At 45.6% G+C, this 26877-nt stretch overlaps 1 protein-coding gene across 19 annotated transcripts in view; it reads right to left on the reverse strand.

Moving 5' to 3' along the window:
• Nucleotides 1-1132: 1132 nt before the first annotated feature.
• The window catches only part of STAU1 (staufen double-stranded RNA binding protein 1), a 61741-nt gene continuing 35996 nt past the window's right edge, over nucleotides 1133-26877 (reverse strand). For 12 of the 19 annotated variants that reach the window (XM_025001324.2, XM_025001317.2, XM_059893075.1 and 9 more), the window contains 9 exons: nucleotides 21318-21416; nucleotides 9318-9548; nucleotides 8212-8355; nucleotides 6922-7068; nucleotides 5605-5680; nucleotides 5085-5404; nucleotides 4389-4511; nucleotides 3546-3631; nucleotides 1133-2653 (listed from right to left, as the gene is read on the reverse strand). In XM_025001324.2, coding sequence (XP_024857092.1) covers nucleotides 2638-2653; nucleotides 3546-3631; nucleotides 4389-4511; nucleotides 5085-5404; nucleotides 5605-5680; nucleotides 6922-7068; nucleotides 8212-8355; nucleotides 9318-9548; nucleotides 21318-21416 — 1242 coding nt within the window. In that variant the 3' untranslated portion in view covers nucleotides 1133-2637. Of the gene's footprint in view, nucleotides 2654-3545; nucleotides 3632-4388; nucleotides 4512-5084; nucleotides 5405-5604; nucleotides 5681-6921; nucleotides 7069-8211; nucleotides 8356-9317; nucleotides 9549-21317; nucleotides 21417-26877 lie in introns of those variants that run through there. The other 7 variants (XM_025001325.2, XM_025001319.2, XM_025001313.2 and 4 more) reach the window with 3 other exon arrangements.

Genomic DNA, 26877 nt, shown 5'->3' on the forward strand with positions numbered 1-26877 from the left:
GGAGAGCCCTGAGCACGGGACAGGAGGACAGAATGAGGGCGTGCCTCAGCCCCCGAGAGGGGGGACTGTGAAATGGCATCCGCCTGGGCTGCAGAACGGTGGAAGGTGCTGATTAAGCAGTACCAGCCCTGCACGCTGCGGAGCTGCTTCTGGACCAGCGTCCACCCGTTAAAACATCTGGGCCCTTCACCAGGTGATCTAGTTACAGGCGCTCTTCACAGCACAGAAGATATGGCCACACACAACCACCATCTACCGGGCTGTCCCGCCTCCGGGGCCTCGGGAAAACGCTGCCTGGCTGCGGGGAGCGATGACAAACCACTGCAGAGAGAACCAGGCCGGGTCTGGGCCCACTCTGGCATTGGGGATCTCGGACACGCTTACCTGGCTGCCCACACAGTCTAGGCTTAAGCCCCCCTTAGCCACCCACTGTTCCGGAAGTCACGGTCCCTGGGCTGAGGGAGGTCTGAGTGTTCCCAGGTTTCTTAGCTGGGTTCAGCCTGGTTTACACTATTCTTATCCGTGAACCCAAGGAGCCAGTCGACAAAATTATTACAATCCAGAGAAGCGTTTTCAGGTACGCATTCTGAATCCACCCAGTGAGCATATGCTTGGCATACAGGACAGACAGGCAGACGTACCTGGACCGGGGGACACGCACAGAAAAACGAAGGCCCAGGGGAATCTTAGGTCATTTCCCGCGTAAGACTTTGGCAGCTGGAACCAATACACAGTTGAAAAATTAGCCAAGGGACTTAACTGGCGGTCCAGTGGTTAAGACTCCAACTTGCCGTGTAGGGGACACAGGTTTGATCCCTGATTGGGGAACTAAGCCCACAACTGAGCTCGCACCAGAGAGTCCAAACGCCACAGTGAAAGATCCTGCACGACCCAACGCAGCCAAATAAAAACACGCAGCAGGGAAGGCTGAAGAATGCCGAGGTGCCGGAGGCATCAGCAGGCGTGTGTACATATAGACAGGTGTGTACATATAGACAGATACAGATGCTCTTCCCCAACAGCCCACTAGCAACAAGCTCCACGCGCCCCTCGCTGGCAGCTCCGCCCCCAGCACCATACTTCATACCCTCACATCTTCCCTTCTTCAGTTACTGCTCGACAGGACCACACGTTCATTAGTAGCTGTTTATTGATCAATGGTTTGATATAAAGTTATTTCAGATCTTCAGAATTTTGCCCAAATGGAATCACAAGCATTACAAAGTTTTTCTCTTAAAAATAAAAAAGGGGTCAGGGGCAGGTTGGGAAGGACCAACCTAGCAGTAGTGGCATTTGAGAATAAATTAACAAAAAAAAAAATTTAGTATTACCATTTATTGGTGACAAACACTAAGTCTTACTTACATTCCATGGGGAGAAACAATTCCGGCATAAGCAACGAGTCCAAGCAGTGCTTAACCCGCCAGGCTGCCGTGCTTGTCACCTGGGCTGTTACGCGGGACCTCGCCGCACACATCTCTGTGCACAGCAACACGACTTCAGAAGCAACAGTTAGAGAGAGAAACATGGGCTATTCTTTCCAGCCCTCATGGAGATGTAATCAACAGTATAAAGCACTCAAGGAAGATCAATCTGCAGTTGTAGATGTGCTACATGGAGACCATATCCTGTAGTGTAGTGAGAGCGGTGTGTCCTCAAGAGTTGTATTATATACACACAATTTGTTTACTAATCTTTAAAACAAAGACCAAAGTTCATTTAAATCCTGCTGCATTAACAAAAAAATAAAATAGAAAAGGAACCAAATGATCGGTTAAAGTTTAAAATTCCTAAGTTGTCCAATTTATACCACTGTGGGAGACTTCATCAAGGCCAGGACTGTTTCAGCTAAACCAGAGGGCACACAATTTGCATCACTGAAATGGTCCTGGGTTAAGTCAAATGAAATAAAAGTGTATAACCACACACACACACGGATATGATCTTTGCCGGTTAGATTACTGATAAAGTCCGTCTCAGACAAGTTTCTAAACTGTGCTATGTAACTAGATACAACTGAGAAACTCTCGAATGAAAATTTATATAGTGTCATTTCAATCAAAAGAAAATAATGAAACTATAAGAATACATATCTCTCCTGGAAGAGAGCAGTGGCGACAGTGTGGGTACCGCGGGAGGCGTGGGCCAGAGCGTGCCGAGGTCAGCTGCGGCCCAGCAGGAAGCGTATGTGATTTTCTCTGGGGCTTTCAGCCCTCTCTCTCCAGCGCGGGTGTCCAGGGTTTGTCCCAAAGTGTTCCGAGTGAGCCAGTCTGAGAAGGGGCGGTGCTTTCTGTTTCTTCTTTCGCACAGCAAGAAAAAAAAAAAAACACCCAAAACAAACAAACAAAAAAACCCCACCAAAACCAACACTAGGCTGCCTGGGGCACAGGCCTGCGGTTTCCCAAGGGAGCCAGGGGCGGCTGCAGACCGCCCGGCCCCCAGCAGCCACAGCCACGCGCCCCCATCCACGCCGCTGCCTCCTCCGGCCCCGCCGTCTTCACCACTGCCATCTCCAGGCCTTTACCCATCGTGTCTCTCGGCCCACTGGAGGTATCAGAAATTCCAAATGTTCAAAGCAGTTTCAGCATATTCAGTATACATGTTGGGATTTTTCAATGATTCATGGCCAGATAAAGTTCAGCACCTCCCACACCTTTAAGGAAGAAAAACATGAAAATGATCTAAGTTTTAAAATTTAAGAGAATTAAGCCATGTTAAAAATGGAATGAGCAGACATCAAGAAGCCTGCTATTCAGGCCCCAGTTTATGATAGCTGATGCACACTGGGGGCTGGAGGGCGCTTCCCTGCTAGCTCAGCTGGTAAAGAATCTGCCTGCAATGCCAGAGACCTGGGTTCAATTCCTGGGTCAGGAAGATCCGCTGGAGAAGGCATAGGCTACCCACTCCAGTGTTCCTGGGCTTTCCTTGTGGCTCAGCTGGTAAAGAATCTGCCTGCAATGCAGGAGACCCAGGTTTGATCCCTGGGTTGGGAAGATTCCCTGGAGAAGCTATAGGCTGCCCACTCCAGTGTTCTGACCTGGAGAAGTCCATGGACGGAGGAGCCTGGTGGGCTGTGTAATCCATGGGGTCACCAAGAATCGGATATGACTGAGCAACCAACACACACAATCAAGAGCCAACAGCAAAGAAGAGAATGGGTAGATAGTATGTTATCTCCAGGGGGGAAAGGAAGAAAATAAGGAAAGAAATGTATTTGCATTAAAAACAAAACATAGGAAAGGTGCACAAGGAACTGGCACCGACGGGCCCTGGCGGGGGCCCTGGCAAGCAGAGCGCGCGGGCCGCGTGAGGGCGGGGCTCGCCGCCTTGTACATGGTTGTGACTCGCACCCTGTGACTGTGCTACCTAGTCACACATTTCTTTTCTTTAAAGGTGGCACCTCTGCCCGAAACCTGGAAACTTTCAGGGGAAAGGGACAGAAAGTGGCTAAATCAGCAAGTGTTTCCCAGGAAGTTGAGCAGACAATTTGAATTTAATGCAAATGAGGAAGAGAACTGCCTTTCCAAGTAAATCAGCTCACTCACACAGACATTGGTCCATTTCCTGTTCTTGGCATCTCTGTATTCTGTTGGTCCAACTCAGACAGCAACTTTAAAATGTTCAGTGCAGCCTGGTGAGAATGAAAAGTCAAAGTCAAACCGTGGCCACCGCTCAGGACTCGAGTACACGACATTGCACAGCGACCCGAGGCTTCTCCTGCCCAAGAAAATACACGGGCCACTGAATAACCCTCTCACGCGTGCATCTTTAATTAAAAATATAAATGTACAAAGTTATCCAGGGTTACCTCACTGAATCATACCCTCTGTTAATTTTATTATGTATCACATTACAGTATTTTCATCCTGTGGTCACCAGACTACAAATTTTATATCCCCACTTTAATGTAAAACCTCTGTTTCTGTGTTAGCATTAGAATACATCCCCTCAGTGACATATCATGAATGCATTATATTCCATTAGATGAATATACCATAGTTTATGTCTATTAATTTAATCAATTCCTTTTCTTGGTTTTAATATTTCTTAACAGTAACAATTTCATCTGAACAGAACATTAAAATGAGAGTCTAAGCTGCTAGAACTTGGGGCTGCAATTCCTTGTTCTGGTCAGAGGTGAAATGAATTCAGTATCTGGAGCCTTTCAAGATTCGGGTCCCCCTCAGGTCAGCAAGGAAAGGCAGGAGAGGGTTGGCCAAAGCCCCTGAGTTCTGACAGAATGAGACATCGTGCCAGTAATCTAGGAGCAGTCTTCAGAAATATGACATCCACAGAACAGCCAACTGTCCCCACAGTCCGCGGACAACCCTCTCCCTGTCTCTGAGGCCAGCAGCAAGCTGGGGCCGGGCCCCGCGTGGGGGACGCACCATGTCGTGGCAGGACTCCACGTCCTTCCCGATACCGTGGCTGATCAGGGGCGGCTGAGAGGAGCAGTTGATAAGAGATACAAATTCGTTCTTGTTGTTTTTGGGGAAGTCTTTGTATTCAACCTACAAGGGAAAAGAGAGCTGAGGCGAGGGACTGGGAGAGGAGGCGAGGTCGAGGGGGCGCGGGGCTGTGGCTCTGGGTCTGTGCCCCTGTCTCAGCCCAGCGTGTCTACACCAGCTCCTGCTCTGCAGGCACGAAAGGCCATCCGTGGGGCCTGCTGTGAAGGGGCAGGCATGATACCAGAGCCTCAGCTTCCAGAATCTCCGAAGAATCTAGACATCTACTCAAAAACCCTGGTCTGGAAGAACCCGTGTCCCTTCCTAGCCCTGCAAAGGGCCAGCACAACACATCTGTTCTCACTAAAGTCTAAATTTGTAACGACCACTGGATTAGAGGCTTCATTATTATGGTTGCCCTGGAATTTTAAAATTCACCAAAGATTGAGGATATTCTTACTGTCCAGGGTTCTAACACTTCCCATGCCTCCTCCGTTCCTCAGAATCACCCTTCACCAGGCATCCCCCAACCATCCACCTAGACCAACAGCTTGCTTTAAAAAACAAGGTACTTGATTCTCAGAGAAACCAGAGAGGACCACAGAGGTACAGACCGCACAGCTCGGGCTGAACGGTTACCTGGAATCCCTGGACTGTGCACAGATAGTCCAGCTGCTCAGAGGGTCTCGTCAGAGGTCCGTGGGGTGCGTGGCCTGAAGAGATGTTACTCTTTAAAATGGTCTCGGCTGTAGGCGAGGTGCCCCCATACAACAATTCTCGGGCTATCATGGCAGTTACCGTGGCCTTGGCAGGATTCGGAGCTACCCTGGCGAAATCTTTGGTGTGATGTCCTTGACTGACTCCTACTGCCTGGGCAACCTCGGGCACCATGGGAAGGATTCCAGCAGGCAGCTGCTGATGACTAAGATAAGGCATCCTAAACTCATCTTCTTTATTGCCTGCAGAGGGACAAGGACAAATCAACTGCCTGGAAAAATGTTACATAGCCCCACCCTGGCCCGCCCTCAGCACAGCACAGGGACAAGGCGGAGCCCAACACCAAACTCTGTACCTCGCTCACCAGGTACCTGCTACCACCGGGAACCACGCAAAGGCCAGAAGCACAATCAGATCAGGACAGTGTTAACATCACACTTACTAGTCCCATTTTCATCCCCAGAGCCAGGTTCAAAAAAGGTTACTTTTCTTCCATCCCCTGGTTTCTTTATAGGTGTCTTAAAAAAAGAAAAAAGGCCATGAGCATCAATGAAACCGTTCAAAAATTAGTTCCTGCTGTTCAAAACTACACAAACTCCAACCAACAACTCTTGGTTTATTAACTTTTAAATAAGAGGGCACAGGCAGGAAGGCCTGTGCAACGTGCCCCCCAGCAGAGCCCCTGTCTCCTCCCCAGGCACACATGCAGCCACGTCAGCCTGTCCGTGAACAGCATCTAACAGAGGGGCCTCTGCTCTGTGCTCAAGAGAGGAGAGGGGAACGTTTAACGGGAAAGAGCCAGAAGATATGAGACTGATAGAGCTGACCAAGAAAGAAACTTTTAGGTTGATGCTAAACAATTAAATAAAGACTATTTCCTGAAGCAAATGTCCAACTAAAGGATAAGGTGACAAATCAAAGGTTAACAAATAGAGGGGGAAAATATTACACAATAAAAATTATGCCAAACACAGCAGTCTCCTTTCTGGGAAGACAAAGGTGCCTGTGATGCCCTGCAAGATTTTGGAATGAAAGCCCCCAAAGCCAAGTCCAGGATCTCTACAGGTTCTCTGGTGAGTGCTTGGGATCCCCGTTATTAACTATGTGGCCACAGCTGATGCCATCCATCTGTCTCTGCTGACAGCACTGGCCGACAGAACTCAATCAGTTCTGGTATTTTCAAGTTTATCCCAAAAGGACCATCCAGTGTCTGGAAACAAGGTCAGCCACAGCTTTCGTTGCAGGTCCTGCTTACCAACCTCGGCAGAAGTGCAATTTTCAACATGGGATCATTTCTATCTAATGTTCAATTCATAATGAAAAAGAAACCACAGGCTGAGACTATGATCTGGCCCTGGATCTAACATCTCGCTATCCCCATGTCCCAGGAAAACTAAAGCCTGCTCTACAACAAAAGCCTAAGGTTGATGAGTCCTTTATGGAGGCCTCATTCTAGGAGCACAAATGATAGAATCATACACTGGTTTGGAGCAAGCTGCCCTCCAGCAAAGCGTCCCACAGCACAAAGACACTGGCGCAGTAACGACCTAACCCAGCGCCATGCCTGGAGCCGTGGACACGCACCTCCCCTCCCGGGCACCCTGCAGAGGTGCAACGGCCAAGACCCTGCTCAGCACGGCGGCTCTGCAGCCAGAGGAGGCGGCCGTGCCCCAAAGCGCTGCCCTGGAGGAGCCAGAGGTCCCGCAGATGAGCTGAGCAGGTCATCCTGCAGTTAGAAGGACACAGAGCCCGAGCGCACCTTCTCCTCTGACTTGAGGGCAGGTTTGGAGGGCTGGGCCTGCGGGACTTTGAAACCGAGGATCTCCAGCATGTTCTCGGCCGCGTTGCGTTTGGCCACCTTCTTGTTGGTGCCTGAGCCTTCTGCCGTGTGGTTTCCCACCTTGACCTGCATACGGAAGGCAGGACTCGGATCAGTGCTCAAACCTTCAGAATAAAGACCCGCCAGGAACGGAAGAGAAGCCACAATGATCAGAACCCGTATGGCTTCACAGTGCTGCCCTGGAGCTGGTTTGCACCAGCCCGCAAGAGCGCATCATGAAACACTGAGGAATTGGTTGGAGGGCTGGCGGTTAAAGGTAGTTATTATTAAACTAACTGCCTCCCCTAACAGCGGCCGTTACGTTAAACACACCAGCACACCACAGCTCAGCATCCCCTTCCAAGCTGGTCTTGTTGCTGCTGTGTGTGAGTCACTCAGCCGTGTCTGACTCTGTGACCCCACGGGCTGTAGCCTGCCAGGGGTCCTCTCCATGGGACTGTCTAGGTGAGACTAGTGGAGTGGGTTGCCATTTCCTTCTCCAGAGACTCTTCCCGACCCAGGGATTGAACCTGTGTCTCCTGCATTGGCAAGCGGGTTCTTTACCACCAGGCCACCTGGGAAGCGGGTCTTGACGACAGACCAAAACCAAAAGCCCCGTGTCACAAACGTTAAGGAAACCCTGGCCTGTGAGGAGAGCTATGAGGTTGAATCCCAACCTGGCATCCACCAGCCATCTGACTCTGGGCAAATTACTGAGCATGCTGCAGTTGTCTCTTGTATGTGGAAGGATCATTCCTCTTCTTGCCCTGACAGTGGAGTGAGACACCAGGCTAACTGCTGGTGCTCTATGAGCTCTAAACTGCTGCACAGAGTTTTCTGTTTTTCTCCAGAAAACACTATGAAATTCCCATCACAAATTCAGCTGCCTGTAAGAGTAACTGTTCCCTCTGCACAATCTGAAGTGTAACCCCAGTCCATGGATTCCAGATCCTACGGAAGGATCAGGAGGAGCGGGAATAGATCCTTTACACAGTTTATAAGACAATATAAACCTCTGAGGGGTAACAAAGAAGAAACAGGCGCCTTCCTGCTGACACAGCAGCACGTGTGCTGTGCAGCAGGTGTTAAGGCATCAAGTTACGGCAAGCAGTGATCTTAGAAACACTGGGTGGCAGGGCGACGCACTGGGCCCGGCCTCCTGGGGGAGGGGCCCGGCCCTGGACCGCTTCCGGCCGAGACGGGAGGACGCCCACAGCCCGGCTGGCCCACCTGCATGACAAACTCCCTGCGTCGCGGAAGGCCCCGCTCGGCGAGCAGCAGGTACTCCGGCTCCTTCTCCTTCTTCGCCTGCTGGATCTGGGCCAGTCTGCTGATCGGGTTCATCCCCTGGCCACACTCGGGGCCGCCCTGTAGCTGAGAAACAGTCCGGGTAGAAACCATGTGCTGAGTTAGTCACAGAGAAGACCCTGCCGATTCAGAGACTGGGACACGACAGCTGAACACCTCTATGTTGATCTAATGGCTGAGAATTAATCACATTAAAAAAAAATTTTTTTTTTCATTGAAAGATACCTCAATGATTTTGATTGCTCTGAGGTGATTTTAGGTCTTCTTAGCAAACCAATGTCACCATTCATCATGAGTAGGCAAGCATCGTTGTAATGTGTGCTTTTGAACAGTAAGTCAATGGATGATAATAAATGAAGAGGTAAAAAAACTTAACAAACACTCCCTAAAACTACCCCAAAGCCTACATTATAAGGATGGGTTTCCAGCTTTCTTAACAATGACTCAAACTCCAGAGATCATTTATATTTATATAAAATATATATCTATTCCTAACGTTCCTACGCAAAGAATGCTAAGTCGTGTGTCAGAAAAACTTGTATTCTGACACAACGTGAGACTGTACGGACAATGACAGCAAAACGGACCCTGGCATTCCTAAACGCCCCATAGGGACCCTCCCTTCCCTGGGAGGCTGGGGGACAGTGCAATGCTTGAATGGCTCACGAGCATGACTCAAAAGCCTAGCAGAAGGTACTGTACTGTACGCGTCTGACTCCTGGCCGCCCCGGACACCCCTCTGCCCAGGAGTCTCCCGCTCACGCAGAACCGTGCAGTGGGCACAAGACAAGCAGCCGTGTTTCCTCTCCCCGCAGATGACCACAGCTGCTCGCGGGGTCCACACCCAGGGCCTCCGCCGAGCCTGGCACTGCGAGACCCGGGGCTCCTGGGCGCGGCACCAGGCGGACCCAGAAGGACTCGCGAGGCGGGCGTGTGCAGGCCGGTGCCCTGCCTCTCTCACCAGCCTTGCAAACCCCCAGCTGTCTTCAGGCAATGGAAACGCCCTCTTCTTTCAGGCACGTTCTTACCCTGACTATGGATTTTGTTTTCTTTTTGATTCTAGGCTTCACCCGCTCCACTGTAGGCAGGGGTGGTAACTTCTTCAGCTCCTCGAGAACAGCTATAGCAGCATTTTTCTTTGAAATCTTCTTGCTCTTCCCTTCACCTTCCCCCACAAACTCCCCAACCGACACCCTGGTCACAAAGCTCTTCATGTGGGGTGGGCCGCTCTCCCGGGCAACCTGTGTTGGAGGGAAAGACTGAGTGAAAGCGTGACAGACACGCATTACCGGCTGCGAGGCACACTGCTCAGCGTGGCAGCCGGGAAAGGGCGCGTAAGGACAAGACTCACTAAATGAAGGCAGTGTCAACGTGGAGAATTCTGAATGCTTTTTTCCCCATTTCTTTTACCCCCTACTTGTTAAAGTTCTCAGGTCTGATGAGTCCATAAGAACCATGGAGCAGGGCACCATTTTCTACCTCCACCACCAGGATCACAGACGGTCCTGAGTTTAGCGTGCGCCCCTGCAAATGGCAGCAAGGCAGCTAGCCCAGCAAAGCCCAGAAATAAACGCAGCACTGAGAGTTCAAGTTTAATGTTTGCGCTGAGCCACCAGCCAAGACCAAGCTTATTAAATACTGGCTGCTCTGAGCTATAAAAAGGAATGAGAAAATCTCCAAACACGTCAAATGATTTCTAGCACTTGGTAAGTAAAGAAAGCAAACTGCAAAGAGTGTTTAAAAAAAAAAAGGTGCGGCGTATTAAATCTATATATACATACACACACATAAATAGACATACGTATGTGTTTATATGCTTCTTTTTTTGCAAAAGGAAACTCAGGAAGGATAAAGCACAAACCAGTGGAATTAAACAGTTTCCTACAGTAGGTGGGGGGACGGACTGGGGTAGGCGAACAAGAGGACACTTTTGAGAATCTTTTTGTGTAGTTTTGACACTTTGGACCATTTACTGTTACACATATTAAAAATGTAAGCCAAGAGAAATGGGGGAAAATACTAAAATGGATTATGAACAGAAACCTAACTTTATATTAAAGTGATTACATAATCACACAGAAGGAAGATAAAAATCAAATCCAACCTACATTAGGAAAGATACCCTTGAAAAGAACAACTGAGTTATCAGACTTACAATGCCAAACGTCAAGACGTCCTGTAGTTACAGAATCTGTGACATCATGGTATTGTTTAGCGATAAACCAATAGATCAATAAACCAGAATGCAGAAAGAGACCTGCACATATACAGCCTCTTGATGTTCAGCAAACACGAACCAAAGCAAAAGCAAAGTCCCTCTCTTTTTTTAATGCCACTGGAGCAACTAGATAACCAAGATCTCAAATTCTACCCAAAACAAAAATTAAGCTAAAACAGACACAAATATGAAAGTTAAAACTATAAAATAGCTTTCAGAAGAAAACATAAGAGAAAACTTCATGACCATGAGGCTGGCAAAGAATTCTTGGACACAAACCATAAAGTAAAATTAGAATTCCTCAAAATTAAAATACTGCTCATCAAAAGATAATATTTAAAAAGTAAAAAAGGGGGAGTTTGGGGAAGAATGGATACATGCATATGTATGGCTGAGTCCCTTTGCTGTCTACCTGAAACAACCACAACATTGTTAACTGCCTACATACCCCAATATAAAATAAAAAGTTTAAAATCTTGGGGGGGGGAGGGGAAAGAGGTAAAAAAGGGAACTCAGAGTATGAGAGAGAATATTTGCAATATATGTACCAAACAAAAGAATTATACCCAGAACACTGAAAGAAATCCTACAAGTCAATAATAAAAAGACAAATACTCAATTAAAAAAATACTTCAACAGGCACTCTTGGCAAGGACAGGGAGCCAGTGGTAGAAGTGTATCACTTTGGGAAATAGTTTGATAATTTTTACATGAACACCTGCCCTCTGACCTAGCAGCTCTGGCTGCACATGCACCCAGGACGACTCAGCAGCCTCATTCACAGCAGTTCCCAACGATCCAGTGTCCACCAACAGAGCAACGGACACGCTGCACTCCATTCGTACAGGGGAACAGCACTTGGCATCAAACTACTGAAACATGTGGATGGGACCTAACAGCAAACAATCCGTACTGTACGCGAAGTCTAAGAACACAGAAAACACGGCTACAGAGACTGCAGAAAGCAGCTGTTTCTGGGTGGAATGGGGCACAGGGACTTACAGAGGTTATGATAAAGTTCCATATCTTGATCTGGGTAATGAACTTTTTTTTTTTTAACACACACTAAAATGTAGTAGGCTGTGCACTTAAGATACCTACGTTCACTATATAATAGACTTTAGCATAGAGGAAGAATAGTCAAGTCACGAAAGCAATGCTCTGAAGACACGTTCAGTGTGCAGATAAAAAGCTCAGATAACTTGGACTTTACTTAGGACGCTTGCGGGTGAGGGTGTGGATAAATATATTGATGTTGTTGGGAGCCCGAGTCTCATGATGGGAAAAGATCCAAACGTGGAGGAATGAAACCGAGGAAGAGCCCTGTGATGATGGACTGAAAGCAGAGGGATGAACCTGTGGTTCTGTCAACAGCGTACCTATCTCCTAGTGCCATCTTCTGCTAACAGGGTCTGGAAGCAATGACTTGCAGCAGCAACAAGCTAACCTCCCCTCAGTCCAGCCCTTACATGCCACTCTGTTAAAGGGAACCAGAACTCCTTGGAAGAACAGTTGAGACCATTTGTATTCGAATTTCCATTTCTGCCAGGGCCAAAGTTAGAACAGGGAAAGTTCCAAGTAAGGCGAAAACACTGTTGTATCACAAAGGAATGAAGGTCTCTCAAAGTCGGAAAAGGGGAGTTGAGAGCCAGCACACACGGACACTAAGACCTCCAAATACAAAACACAAAAGAAAAAAAAACCTTGCCTATTACCTCACGGTACACATAAAAAGTATAACTCAAAATGAACCATAAATCTAAACTTAAGAGACAAAACTTCTAGAAGAAAACAAAGGAGAAGGACCTTAGATTTGGCAAATTATCTCAGATGGATCACAACCACCATGAGCCATAAAAGAAAAATTTAGCAAACTAGACTGCTCCAAAATTAAATTATTTTTGCTTTTTGGGAAAATACTGTTTAAAAATGAAAAGACAAGCCACAGACTGGGAGAAAATACTTGGAAAATACCTATCTGAGAAAAGAACTGTATTCAGAATATATAAAGAACATATAAAATCCAATAATAAAAGATAACTCAAAACCCTGACAAAAGATAAGAACAGACACTTCTCCAAAGAAGATGTACAGATGGTAAACAGGCGTATGAAAAACATGCTCAATACTGCTAGTATGCAGGGAGATAAAAATTAAAACCGTAAGTTACGACTACACACCAACTAGAAACGGACCACACTGAGTGTGAGAGAGGGCACAGAACCACCAAAGCCCCCACACACGGACAGTGCTGTGCTTTCAAGTAGCTCAGTCGTGTCCGACTCTCTGCAACCCCATGGACTGTAGCCCACCAGGCTCCTCTGTCCACGGGGATTCTCCAGCCAAGAATATTGGAATGGGTTGCCATACCCTCCTCCAGAGACTCTTCCTGACCCAGGGATTGAACTCAGGTCTCCCGCATTGCAGGTGGATTCTTTACCAGCTGAGCCACAAGGGAAGCCCAAGAATACTGGAGTGGGTAGCCTATCTCTTTTCCAACAGATCTTCCCAACCCAGGAATCGAACTGGGGTCTCCTCCGTTGCAGATGGATTCTTTACCAACTGAGCTGTCACGAAAGCCCATGTATACAAGTATCTTGTTGCCCTTTATGTGGCTTCTTTAATGTAGTGCAGATTTTGAGTCCATATGTTGTATGAATCAGTAGCTCATCTTATTTCTGAGTAGTATTCTACTGTCTGGATTCACCACAACTTATTCACTCCACGTTCAAGGTCAGAAGGGGCGGCGGTGAGGAGATACCCCTCGTCCAAGGTAAGGAGCAGTGGCTGCGCTTTGCTGGAGCAGCCGTGAAGAGATACCCCATGTCCAAGGTAGGAGAAACCCAAGTAAGACGGTAGGGGTTGCGAGAGGCTTCAGAGGGCAGACACACTGAAACCATACTCACAGAAAACTAGTCAATCTAATCACACTAGGACCACAGCCTTGTCTAACTCCATGAAACTAAGCCATGCCCGTGGGGCCACCCAAGACAGGTGGGTCATGGTGGAGAGGTCTGACAGAATGTGGTCCTCTGGACAAGGGAATGGCAAACCACTTCAGTATTCTTGCCTTGAGAACCCCATGAATAGTATGAAAAGGCAAAATGATAGGATACGGAAAGAGGAACTCCCCAGGTCAATAAGTGCCCAGTATGCTACTGGAGATCAGTGGAGAAATAACTCCAGAAAGAATGAAGGGATGGAGCCAAAGCAAAAACAATACTCAGCTGTGGATGTGACTGGTGATAGAAGCAAGGTCCGATGCTGTAAAGAGCAGTATTGCATAGGAACCTGGAATGTCAGGTCCATGAATCAAGGCAAATTGGAAGTGGTCAAACAAGAGATGGCAAGAGTGAATGTCGACATTCTAGGAATCAGCGAACTGAAATGGACTGGAATGGGTGAATTTAACTCAGATGACCATTATATCTACTACTGCAGGCAGGAATCCCTCAGAAGAAATGGAGTGGCCATCATGGTCAACAAAAGAGTCCGAAATCCAGTACTTGGATGCAACCTCAAAAATGACGGAATGATCTCTGTTCGTGTCCAAGGCAAACCATTCAATATCACAGTAATCCGAGTCTCTGCCCCAACCAGTAACGCTGAAGAAGCTAAAGTTGAACGGTTCTATGAAGACCTACAAGACCTTTTAGAACTAACACCCAAAAAAGATGTCCTTTTCATTATGGGGGACTGGCATGCAAAAGTAGGAAGTCAAGAAACACCTGGAGTAACAGGCAAATTTGGCCTTGGAATACAGAATGAAGCAGGGCAAAGACTAATACAGTTTTGCCAAGAGAACGCACTGGTCATAGCAAACACCCTCTTCCAACAACACAAAAGAAGACTCTATACATGGACATCACCAGAAGGTCAACACCAAAATCAGACTGATTATATTCTTTGCAGCCAAAGATGGAGAAGGTCTATACAGTCAGCAAAAACAAGACGGGGAGCTGACTGTGGCTCAGACCATGAACTCCTTATTGCCAAATTCAGACTTAAATTGAAGAAAGTAGGGAAAACCACTAGACCATTCAGGTATGACCTAAATCAAATTCTTTATGATTATACAGTGGAAGTGACAAATAGATTTAAGGGACTAGATCTGATAGATAGAGTGCCTGATGAACTATGGACAGAGGTTCGTAACATTGTACAGGAGACAGGGATCAAGACTATCCCCATGGAAAAGAAATGCAAAAAAGCAAAATGGCTGTCTGAGGAGGCCTTACAAATAGCTTTGAAAAGAAGAGAAGCCAAAAGCAAAGGAGAAAAGAAAAGATTTACCTTTTGAATGCAGAGTTCCAAAGAGTAGCAAGGAGAGATAAGAAAGCCTTCCTCAGCGATCAATGCAAAGATATAGAGAAAAACAACAGATGGGAGAGACTGGAGATCTCTTCAAGAAAATTAGAGATACCAAGAGAACATTTCATGCAAAGATGGGCTCGATAAAGGACAGAAATGGTATGGACCTAACAGAAGCAGAAGATATTAAGAAGAGGTGGCAAGAACATACAGAAGAACTATACAAAGAAGATCTTCACAACCAAGATAATCACGATGGTGTGATCACTGACCTAGAGCCAGACATCCTGGAATGTGAAGTCAAGTGGGCCTTAGAAAGCATCACTACGAACAAAGCTAGTGGAGGTGATGGAATTCCAGTGGAGCTCTTTCAAATCTTGAAAGATGATGCTGTGAAAGTGCTGCACTCAATATGCCAGCAAATTTGGAAAACTCAGCAGTGGCCACAGGACTGGAGAAGGTCAGTGTTCATTCCAATCCCAAAGAAAGGCAATGCCAAAGAATGATCAAACTATCGCACAATTGCACTCATCTCTCACGCTAGTAAAGTGATGCTCAAAATTCTCCAAGCCAGGCTTCAGAAATACGTGAACCGTGAACTTCCAGATGTTCAAGCTGGTTTTAGAAAAGGCAGAGGAACCAGAGATCAAACTGCCAACATCTGCTGGATCATCGAAAAAGCAAGAGAGTTCCAGAAAAACATCTATTTCTGCTTTACTGACTATGCCAAAGTCTTTGACTGTGCGGATCACAATAAACTGTGGAAAATTCTGAAAGAGAGGGAAATACCTGACCATCTGACCTGCCTCTCGAGAAATCTGTATGCAGGTCAGGAAGCAACAGTTAGAACTGGTCATGGAACAACAGACTGATTCCAAATAGGAAAAGGAGTACACCAAGGCTGTATATAGTCACCCTGCTTATTTCACTTCTATGCAGAGTCCATCATGAGAAACGCTGGGCTGAAGAAACACAAGCTGGAATCAAGATTGCTGGGAGAAATATCAATAACCTCAGATATGCAGATGACACCACCCTTATAACAGGAGAGTGAAAAAGTTGGCTTAAAGCTCAACATTCAGAAAACGAAGATCATGGCATCCAGTCCCATCACTTCATGGCAAATAGATGGGGAAACAGTGGAAACAGTGGCAGACTTTATTTTTGGGGGCTCCAAAATCACTGCAGATGGTGATTGCAGCCATGAAATTAAAAGACGCTTACTCCTTGGAAGGAAAGTTATGACCAACCTAGACAGCATATTAAAAAGCAGAGACGTTACTTTGCCAACAAAGGTCCATCTAGTCAAGGCTATGGTTCTGTGGTCATGTATGGATGTGAGAGTTGGACTGTGAAGAAGGCTGAGCGCCGAAGAATTGATGCTTTTGAACTGTGGTGTTGAGAAGACTCTTGAGAGTCCCTTGGACTGCAAGGAGATCCAACCAGTCCATTCTAAAGGAGATCAGCCCTGGGACTGATCTAAAGCTGAAGCTCCAGTACTTTGGTCACCTCATGCAAAGAGCTGACTCATTGGAAAAGACTCTGATGCTGGGAGGGATTGGGGGCAGGAGGAGAAGGGGACGAAAGAGGATGAGATGGCTGGATGGCATCACTTACTCAATGGACATGAATTTGAGTGAACTCTGGGAGTTGGTGATGGACAGGGAGGCCTGGCGTGCTGTGATTCATGGGGTCATAAAGAATCGGACACAACTGAGCAACTGAACTGAACTGAATTCATCCATTTCTCTGCTGAAGAGCATCTTCATGGTTTTCAGTTGTTGGTGATTATGAGATGATACATGTACGTGATTGCTTTAATCATAATCACTAAAAACCATGAAAATGTTCTTCAGCTGGGAAATGGATGAGTAAGTTGTGGTGAATTCAGACAATGGAATACTACTCAGAAATAAGAAATAAACTACTGATACATACAACGCATGGACTCAAAGTCTACACTACATTAAAGAAGCTGCGTAATAGGCAATAAGATACTCTTGCCAGGAGATCTGTAATCTTTTCAGATTATAACTTTCTAAAGGGACAACACTGAACACACTGTACCTGGTGGACCATCTGTTACAACATGAGAGGCCTGAGGGCAGGAACAGAACAAGGGACGATGGCCTTTCTTATCATGATTTACAATATAATTACAGAAAAAGGTCATGTCTGGGTTGTGTTTTCTAAGACGGCTTTATATTTTTACGTGCTCTTTCCAGGCTTCTCAAAATGTTATTACCCATTCCTGTTAAATAAACAGACAAAGGGAAAGCCCCAAAAGACCAAAAAAAGGCAGTATATTCAATAACTCCATGTATGTAATATTTTGGAAACAAGCAAAAGGTATGGACAGACATCAGATGGATGCCTGCCCAAGGGTGAGGATGGAGGGAAAGGGGCTGACCGCTAGGGGACTAGGGGAAACTTAACGGCGTGAAAGACGTTCTTTATCACAGTGGTGGCAGCAGTTACACAACTGCACTATCAAAACACATCAAATCAGACACATAAACAGGACCAATTTTACTTCATGTAAATTATACTCAAGAAGTCTGACCTCTCATCCCCTCACCCCCCAAAAATAACCTAATAGAGGCATGTCAAAGGATACCGGAGCTAGTCTGAAGGGCAATCTGAACATTAAAATGACAAGCGAGAATAATGGAGTAACATGTAGAATTAATCTATACTAATATAAATTAACGCATTCCCTCGTGGCTCAGTCAGTAAAGAATCCACCTGCAGTGTGGGAGACTTGGCTTCGAGCCCTGGGTTGAGAAGATTCCCTGGAGGAAGGCATGGCAACCCACTCCAGTATTCTTGCCTGGAAAATCCCCATGGACAGAGGAGCCTGGGGGGCTGCAGTCCATGGGGCTGCAAAGAGGCAGACACAACTGAGCGACTACGCACATTAACAATATAAGGCAGGAGGAGATTTTCTTTGGACATGCAGAAGATGAACATTTGACATCCACCGCAGTGATACCTGGTGCTGGAAAGAACCATCAATGACTGCTAGAAACACTGAGGAACTCTGTAAGGACATACACAGCCTTCAAGCATCTTCCCACAGGCTGTGGGTGAACTACAAAGGGAAAGAAAGTCTCCTTGGAGGGGCGCACATCTGGTGCAGACAACGTAATTAGCGTCACTAACTCAGGTAAAACGACACCATGCAATGCTGAGAAGAACTGACGTCAGTTCTTCAGTGCTCCTGTTTAAAAAAAAAAAAGCATAAACTGAAACTAATCATGAGGCAAAAAATCCAACCAACCCAAATTTAGGGCCATTACATAAAACTGACTTTTAAAAATACCAATGTCATAAAAGACCAAAAAAAAGCCGAGTGACAAATTAAAGGAGACTAAAGAGATGCACCAGCTAAACGCAATGTGTGATCCTATACCAGGCTCAAGACCAGGAAAATAAAGGAACACCATGGGGACGATGCCAGTATGTGAATCTGGGACGCACATTAGGAAACAGTACTACAGCAGTGTTACGCTTCCTGTGTGGACAATTAGATGATAGTTATTTAAGATCATGTCCTTGCTCTTAAGAAACACATACTGAAATATTTGGAGTCAAAGATCTGCTTCTTGCTCTCAAATGATTCAGCTAAATAAACTGTAGAAAAACATGTAGGTTTAGAGAACAGAAGAGCAAAGGTACTAAAACGTGGAGCGCTGGTGACCCTGGTGAAGGCCACAGTCACAGCCCTAGCCTTACAACTTGCCACTGGCCACAGTCACAGCCCTAGCCTTACAACTTGCCACTGGCCTGAAAAACTGCAAAGTAAAAAGTGGAAAAGGCGATGAGGGAAAGCGCGTGAGCCCACATGTGCTGTGCTCCCGAGGGGAGAGCAGGAGCACCTCAGCTCAGGGAGCGGCTGGCTGCCCTATGAAGGAGGCTGCGGAAAAGAGCCTCGCTCCATGGCACCCGCAGGCTGACCTCGGCAAGCCGGCTGGCTGCCCCCCACCCCGACAGCCCACCTGCCGAGCGCTACCTCCCTGAGCAAGGTTCTCACGTCCTCAGACGAGACCCGAGAATTAACAGTATCCACCCCGATGCTCACGTCAAATCCACGCCCATCCTGGGCCCACTCTCACTGCCTGCTCACATCATAGCCCCGCCACCGAGCCCATTTGAATTCAGTGGGATCAAGTCACGACTGCCTCCCAGAGACTTGTCAATCAGCACAATACTTTTAACTATAACGATTTTATCAAAAAGCAAGCGGTCTCTACTTTTCTGAAAAATTATACGAGTGGTTCTTGTTTTCTCCTATTGCTTCCAACATGACATATCTTGCTGTCGAAAAACGAAAAAACAAAAAAAACTATTCTTTTCATTTACTTAGTAACTGTTCCCTGAGCATCCAATATCCAATATTTGCCAACTAATCTTCCAGGTGCCAGAGACAGAACTGTGGGGAAAAAATGCAAGCTCCTGCCCAACCTAATAATGGAAGCTAACATTTGACTTTTGATGAACATTTGCTCCGTGAGAGCTAATTAATAATAAAAGCACTCATACTAACAAACTCAATGCTACACGTACACACAAACTGTCATGTTTTAAAATAATTACCTTAAGAGACTCAGTCACCACCAGAGGGAATTCCCACAATTTCTTTTGTGACTACTTGACAATTCCCTGCTGTATGTTATTTATTCCTGAACAGCAAAGTCTGAAAGCCAAATCTAAAACCTAAACACAAGTAGAGGTGGGGCAGAGGCAATCTCATTCCAAATTCCAAAGCAAAAACAGAAACTGGCAATCCCTTACTGAGGTCCAAGGAGCTCGGGGACCCTCAGGCAGAGCAGAGGTTAGTGTGAGCAGGCGAGACACATCACCAGGGTCTCGGGCCCTGGCCAGCAGTCATCTCTGTGACCTTTGTCTGACCTGAGAAGGTAGGCCTCTCCCACCCCACAGTCTTCGGATCCCTCCCTCCGGTCTTTAAACAGCCACTCGTGTGCCACACTAATTCTTCAGCAGGGATTAGTGTGGGGAAAAGTGTTTCTTCCCTTTTCCACAACAGGTTCCCAGGGAGACCTTGTGGCTTCCTTGGGTGGAGCGCCCACCTGGTTCCCACCCAGCAACAGCCTTGTTATTCTGAATGTCCTGTCTCATTGCCTCCCTCCCAGAACAGAGAAAGGCTGGAAGGGATGCGGGGCCAGGGAGGAAGATGCCAGCCCCATCTGGCATGCTGTGCTCTGGAAGCGGGGAAAAGACACTGGTCCTGCCTGCTGCGACAGGGCGGGGTACTGCCGCAGGATGCAGGGTGGCCCTGTGACCCAAGGGCAGCTCCCCAGCCCCATCTGGGCCTCATGGCAGCAGGTGAGCACGGCCAGCTAGGTCAGAAATCATCTCTATTCGAATGAGAGAGTAAGGACTGAACTCAGGAGCCAGCTTAGGGTACTAGTACATAACAGGAGATTTCCTATAAAAGTCATATAACTCAGACATGAAATCTGGGGATTACCTAAAACTACAGAGCTAAAGTATTTTACAGGATAATAAATTTCAGGTAGGCTTTTTAAAACAGAAAAAGGCCAAAAGAACTTATGAACCACTTAAAATTGTTTTAAGCAGATGTGCTGTGCTTAGTCGCTCAGTTGGGTCTGACTCTGTGACCCCATGGACTGGTAGACCACCAGGCTTCTCTGTCCATGGGATTTCCCAGGCAAGAATACTGGAGTGGGTTGCCATTTCCTTCTCCATTTAAGCAGATGTCCCACCTCAAATTTCATTTGTCTCAAGTAACTAGTATGTTGAGCTTAAAGCTCTTTGGAAAACTAGATATATACATACTTTATAATTTTGAAAAACCAAGTAATTGATTAAAAAAACTATTAAAATACAACCCTGCATAGCCAAGCACAGAACTCAAATGAAAGAATTTACAAAGAATTTTCAAAACCTAGGGAAACCTAAAATAAAAAAAATTCCCCCAACCTGCCTAATCTATCTGGACTCACTGTGCCTTTGAAGGAAACATACACTAAATGATCTTATTTTCCATTTTGAACTGGTAATTGTTAATTACTGTTTTTAGACCACAAAGTCTCCAATAACAGACTGAGGTTACTAAATGGGCGAACTGGGAGGCACACACCACACAATGACAAAACCTAAGTTCTTTTAACAACTACTTGGACACTTGAGCAGAGTCTTGATATTGGGGGGTAGCGTATGCTTCTGAGACTCTTATGAAGGCAATGGACCCTCCCTCCAGAAGAAAACGCATGGGAACATAAACACGATCCCCTTCAGACCATTTTAGGAGGTTCACAGACATACTGAGGCCACCTACGGACTGTCTGGAGATTCATGGCTGCCCTAGGACCAAATACTGCTTTGCTAAATATGAAGTCTGAATCTTAGATGTGAAGATTTGCATATATGTGATCATCATTCCAATGTTATTTAGGAAAAATACTATTCTGATGATGAACACTAGGAGTATAACAGATGCGTAAAATAAGCTTACCTCAAAATTCACAGGCAAGTTCCGTTTAAGTGCAATCTCAAACACTTGACTTATTTCAGATTTATTGAGATTTTCTTCTTCTGACTCTCTTCCATTTACCTAAAGGAAGAATAACCGGTTAGAGTTAACTCATGTTAAAAAGCTGTCAATATCCCAGCTGCAATGATAAACCTTAAAATTAAAAGCACTGAACCGAGGCTCTATGGACTGAGCACTAACCCCATGAACACAGCAGCACATGGACTGTGCATCAGTGAAATTTAAAAGGTTTTAAAAAACGTCCTATCAAATTCTGGTCAGTTTACACCTCATAAATCCACCATAAGCAATCCACACATAGCAGGGCTCTACATATAATCAGCCTGACGGTGAGAGCCACGGCCACTCAGGAGCGGCGCTCCCGAAGCCCCCTGGATTTGTCCCCCCGCCCCCGAAGGACAGGCAAGCCACACTCTAGAAACAAGCAGTCAGTCTATGTGGGCCACAGCAAGGACAAATGGACGTCTCTCCACCTGGGTATGTGGGTTTCTGATTTGGACGAAAAGTCGCTGGAAACCACTTTAAAGAAAAGCTGCAGTGGAACGGTTATAAAACCACTATGGGTCTCACGCTTCACTGCTGCTGGTGAAAACGCAAGATGCAAACCAACAAATCTGCCTGCCGGCTTAGTTGCTTCAGTCCTGTCCAACTCTTTGTGACCCCATGGACTGCAGCCCCCCAGGCCCCTCTGTCCACGGGGTGCTCCAGGCAAGAACACTGGAGTGGGCTGCCATGCCCTCCTCCAGGGATCTTCCCAACCCAGGGATCAAACACATGACTTTTATGTCTCCTGAACAGGTAGGCAGGTTCTTTACCACTAGCACCACTAGCCTTGAACAAAAGCTGCCTCCAGCTCTGTAACAAGGTCCATTTACAACCTGCAGGGGCTGGACTAAGAGGGGCAGAGATCTCTGTGCACATGGCCCACAAGGATTCTACACTGTGCAGGGGTGGTAATATGAGAAACAAGATCAGCAGTGATCCTAAACAGGGCAATGCACCGTGCTTTTCTTATTCCTGGGGATTCTTTAATCAAAGAACTTGTAAAATCTTAGTTTCAAGATCAGGATTTCTCTGACAGGAACCTGTGGCTGAAATTACTGAACAGGCAATGTGTAGCCAAATCCAGGATTCGATCTGTTGTGTATTTCCTGAGGTAGAGTCTAACCCTAACCTAGGATCCATATTTCAAGCTACAAACAAAAGAAAGTTCTAAATTAAAAAAAAAATTAAGAATTAAGAATAGGATCCTATAAACACAAATTTAACCAGACAATGTAATTTCGTCTCTCCTTTCATGATAAAATTTTCTTTCCATCTGGTTTCATTTTACCCCTGCCTGGTGATATACTGTTTACATAGCAATTTCTGATGGTTTAATAAGCTGAACACATTTTTACACTTGTTGTTTAAATCCTAAAGAGAAAGAGGGCCTGCCGTTTTATGAGTGAATCTTTAAAGCCATAAATCTCCAAGCAAGGTATCTTAGAATTCTAGGTTTCCACAGAGGTTTGGTTTGAAATTTATTTTCTAAATAGGTTTAAACAAACCTATTAAAAAGCATTTTTAAAAGTAATCCTGTTCAACAAATAGTGCTGGGAAAATCAGATATCTACACACAGAAAAAATGAAGTTGGACTCTTACCTCATACCACATTCACAAATTAACTCAAAATGGATCAAAGACCTAAATGTAAGGGCAAAAAGTATAAAACTCTTAGAAGAAAACACAGGGGGAAAGCTTCATGACACTGGATTTCGCAATGATTTCTTGGATAGAACACCAGAAGCATACGTAAATTCTGACATCATCAAAATTTCAAACTTTAGTACAAAAAAACTACCCAAAAAACGCTGGTACATTAAAGGACACAAGAGAACAAAGACAACCCATAGAATGGAAGAAAATACTCACAAAGCACATATTTGATAAAGAATTAATGTCCAGAATACATAAAGAACTGTAACAACTCAACAACAAATAATGCAATTCAAAAATGGACAAAGGATTTGAACAGACATTTCTCCAAAGGAGACATGCAAATACACAACATCACTTCTCAAAGAGATCAGATCAGTCGCTCAGTCGTGTCCGACTCTTTGTGATCCCATGAATCGCAGCACGCCAGGCCTCCCTGTCCCTCACCAACTCCCGGAGTTCACTCAGACTCACGTCCATCGAGTCAGTGATGCCATCCAGCCATCTCATCCTCTGTCATCCCCTTCTCCTCCTGCCCCCAATGCCTCCCAGCATCAGAGTCTTTTCCAATGAGTCAACTCTTCGCATGAGGTGGCCAAAGTACTGGAGTTTCAGCTTGAGCATCATTCCTTCCAAAGAAATCCCAGGGCTGATCGCCTTCAGAATGGACTGGTTGGATCTCCTTGCAGTCCAAGGGACTCTCAAGAGTCTTCTCCAACACCACAGTTCAAAAGCATCAATTCTTCGGCGCTCAGCCTTCTTCACAGTCCAACTCTCACATCCATATATGACCACAGGAAAAATCATAGCCTTGACTAGACGCAACTTTGTTGGCAAAGTAATGTTTCTGCTTTTGAATATGCTATCTAGGTTGGTCATAACTTTCCTTCCAAGAAGCAAGCGTCTTTTAATTTCATGGCTGCAGTCACCATCTGTAGTGATTTTGGAGCCCAGAAAAATAAAGTCTGACACTGTTTCCACTGTTTTCCCATCTATTTCCCATGAAGTGGTGGGACCGGATGCCATGATCTTCGTTTTCTGAATGTTGAGCTTTAAGCCAACTTTTTCACTCTCCACTTTCACTTTCATCAAGAGGCTTTTGAGTTCCTCTTCACTTTCTGCCATAAGGGTGGTGTCATCTGCATATCTAAGGTTACTGATATTTCTCCCGGCAATCTTGATTCCAGCTTGTGTTTCTTCCAGTCTAGCGTTTCTCATGATGTACTCTGTATATAAGTTAAATACACAGGGTGACAATATACAGCCTTGACGAACTCCTTTTCCTATTTGGAACCAGTCTGTTGTTCCATGTCCAGTTCTAACTGTTGCTTCCTGACCTGCATACCAATTTCTCGAGAGGCAGATCAGATGGTCTGGTATTCCCATCTCTTTCAGAATTTTCCCAGTTTATTGTGAGCCACACAGTCAAAGGCTTTGGCATAGTCAGTAAAGCAGAAATAGATGTTTTTCTGGAACTTTCTTGCTTTTTCGATGATCCAGCGGATGTTGGCAATTTGATCTCTGGTTCCTCTGCCTTTTCTAAAACCAGCTTGAACATCTGGAAGTTCACGGTTCACGTATTGCTGAAGCCTGGCTTGGAGAATTTTGAGCATCACTTTACTAGCGTGTGAGATGAGTGCAATTGTGCAGTAGTTTGATCATTCTTTGGCATTGCCTTTCTTTGGGATTGGAATGAACACTGACCTTCTCCAGTCCTGTGGCCACTGCTGAGTTTTCCAAATTTGCTGGCATATTGAGTGCAGCACTTTCACAGCATCATCTTTCAGGATTTGGAATAGCTCAACTGGAATTCCATCACCTCCACTAGCTTTGTTCATAGTGATGCTTTCTAAGGCCCACTTGACTTCACATTCCAGGATGTCTGGCTCTAGGTCAGTGATCACACCATCATGATTATCTGGGTCGTGAGGATCTTTTTTATACAGTTCTTCTGTGTATTCTTGCCATCTCTTCTTAATATCATCTGCTTCTGTTAGGTCCACACCATTTCTGTCCTTTATCGAGCCCATCTTTGCATGAAACGTTCCTTTGGTATCTCTTATTTTCTTGAAGAGATCCCTAGTCTTTCCCATTCTGTTGTTTTCCTCTATTTCTTTGCATTGATCGCTGAAGAAGGCTTTCTTATCTCTTCTAGCTATTCTTTGGAACTCTGCATTCAGATGTTTAAATCTTTCCTTTTCTCCTTTACTTTTAGCCTCTCTTCTTTTCACAGCTATTTGTAAGGTCTCCCCAGACAGCCATTTTGCTTTTTTGCATTTCTTTTCTATGGGAATGGTCTGGATCCCTGTCTCCTGTACAGTGTCACGAACCTCATTCCATAGTTCATCAAGCACTCTATCTATCAGATCTAGGCCCTTAAATCTATTTGTCACTTCCACTGTATAATCATAAGGGATTTGATTTAAGTCATACCTGAATGGTCTAGTGGTTTTCACTACTTTCTTCAATTTAAGTCTGAATTTGGCAATAAGGAGTTCATGGTCTGAGCCACAGTCAGCTCCCCGTCTTGTTTTTGCTGACTGTATAGAGCTTCTCCATCTTTGGCTGCAAAGAATATAATCAATCTGATTTCGGTGTTGACCATCTGGTGATGTCCATGTATAGAGTCTTCTCTTGTGTTGTTGGAAGAGGGTGTTTGTTACGACCAGTGCATTTTCTTGGCAAAACTCTATTAGCCTTTGCCCTGCTTCATTCCGTATTCCAAGGTCAAATTTGCCTGTTACTCCAGGTGTTTCTTGACTTCCTACTTTCGCATTCCAGTCCCCTATAATGAAAAGGACATCTTTTTTGGGTGTTAGTTCTAAAAGGTCTTGTAGGCCTTCATAGAACCATTCAACTTTAGCTTCTTCAGCGTTACTGGTTGGGGCAGAGACTCGGATTACTGTGATATTGAATGGTTTGCCTTGGACACGAACAGAGATCATTCCGTCATTTTTGAGATTGCATCCAAGTACTGGATTTCGGACTCTTTTGTTGACCATGATGGCCACTCCATTTCTTCTGAGGGATTCCTGCCTGCAGTAGTAGATATAATGGTCATCTGAGTTAAATTCACCCATTCCAGTCCATTTCAGTTCGCTGATTCCTAGAATGTCGACATTCACTCTTGCCATCTCCTGTTTGACCACTTCCAATTTGCCTTGATTCATGGACCTGACATTCCAGGTTCCTATGCAATACTGCTCTTTACAGCATCGGACCTTGCTTCTATCACCAGTCACATCCACAGCTGAGTATTGTTTTTGCTTTGGCTCCATCCCTTCATTCTTTCTGGAGTTATTTCTCCACTGATCTCCAGTAGCATACTGGGCACTTATTGACCTGGGGAGTTCCTCTTTCAGTATCCTATCTTTTTGCCTTTTCATACTATTCATGGGGTTCTCAAGGCAAGAATACTGAAGTGGTTTGCCATTCCCTTCTCCAGTGGACCACATTCTGTCAAATGTGGTCCACTGGAGAAGGGAATGGCAAAGAGAAACGCAAATCAAAACCACAGTGAGATAAACCTCACACCCATAAGGACAGCCACAGAAAATGGTAGTGTTGTCAAGGTTGTGTAGAAATTGCAATCTTTCTGTTGAAAGAAACTGCACATTTCTGTTGAAAATGTAAGATGGTATGGCCTCTGTGGAGAACAGTATGGTGCGTTTCTGAAAAATTTAAACATAGAATTACAATATGATCCAGCAATTTCACTGCTAAACAGATACTCAAAAGAATTAAAAGCAGGCATTCAGATACTTGTACATCAATGTTCACAGCAGTATTATTCACAATAGCCAGAAGATGATAATCACACAA

Source organism: Bos taurus, chromosome 13 (genome assembly GCF_002263795.3).
Source record: "Bos taurus isolate L1 Dominette 01449 registration number 42190680 breed Hereford chromosome 13, ARS-UCD2.0, whole genome shotgun sequence".
Classification (NCBI taxonomy): domain Eukaryota; kingdom Metazoa; phylum Chordata; class Mammalia; order Artiodactyla; family Bovidae; genus Bos; species Bos taurus.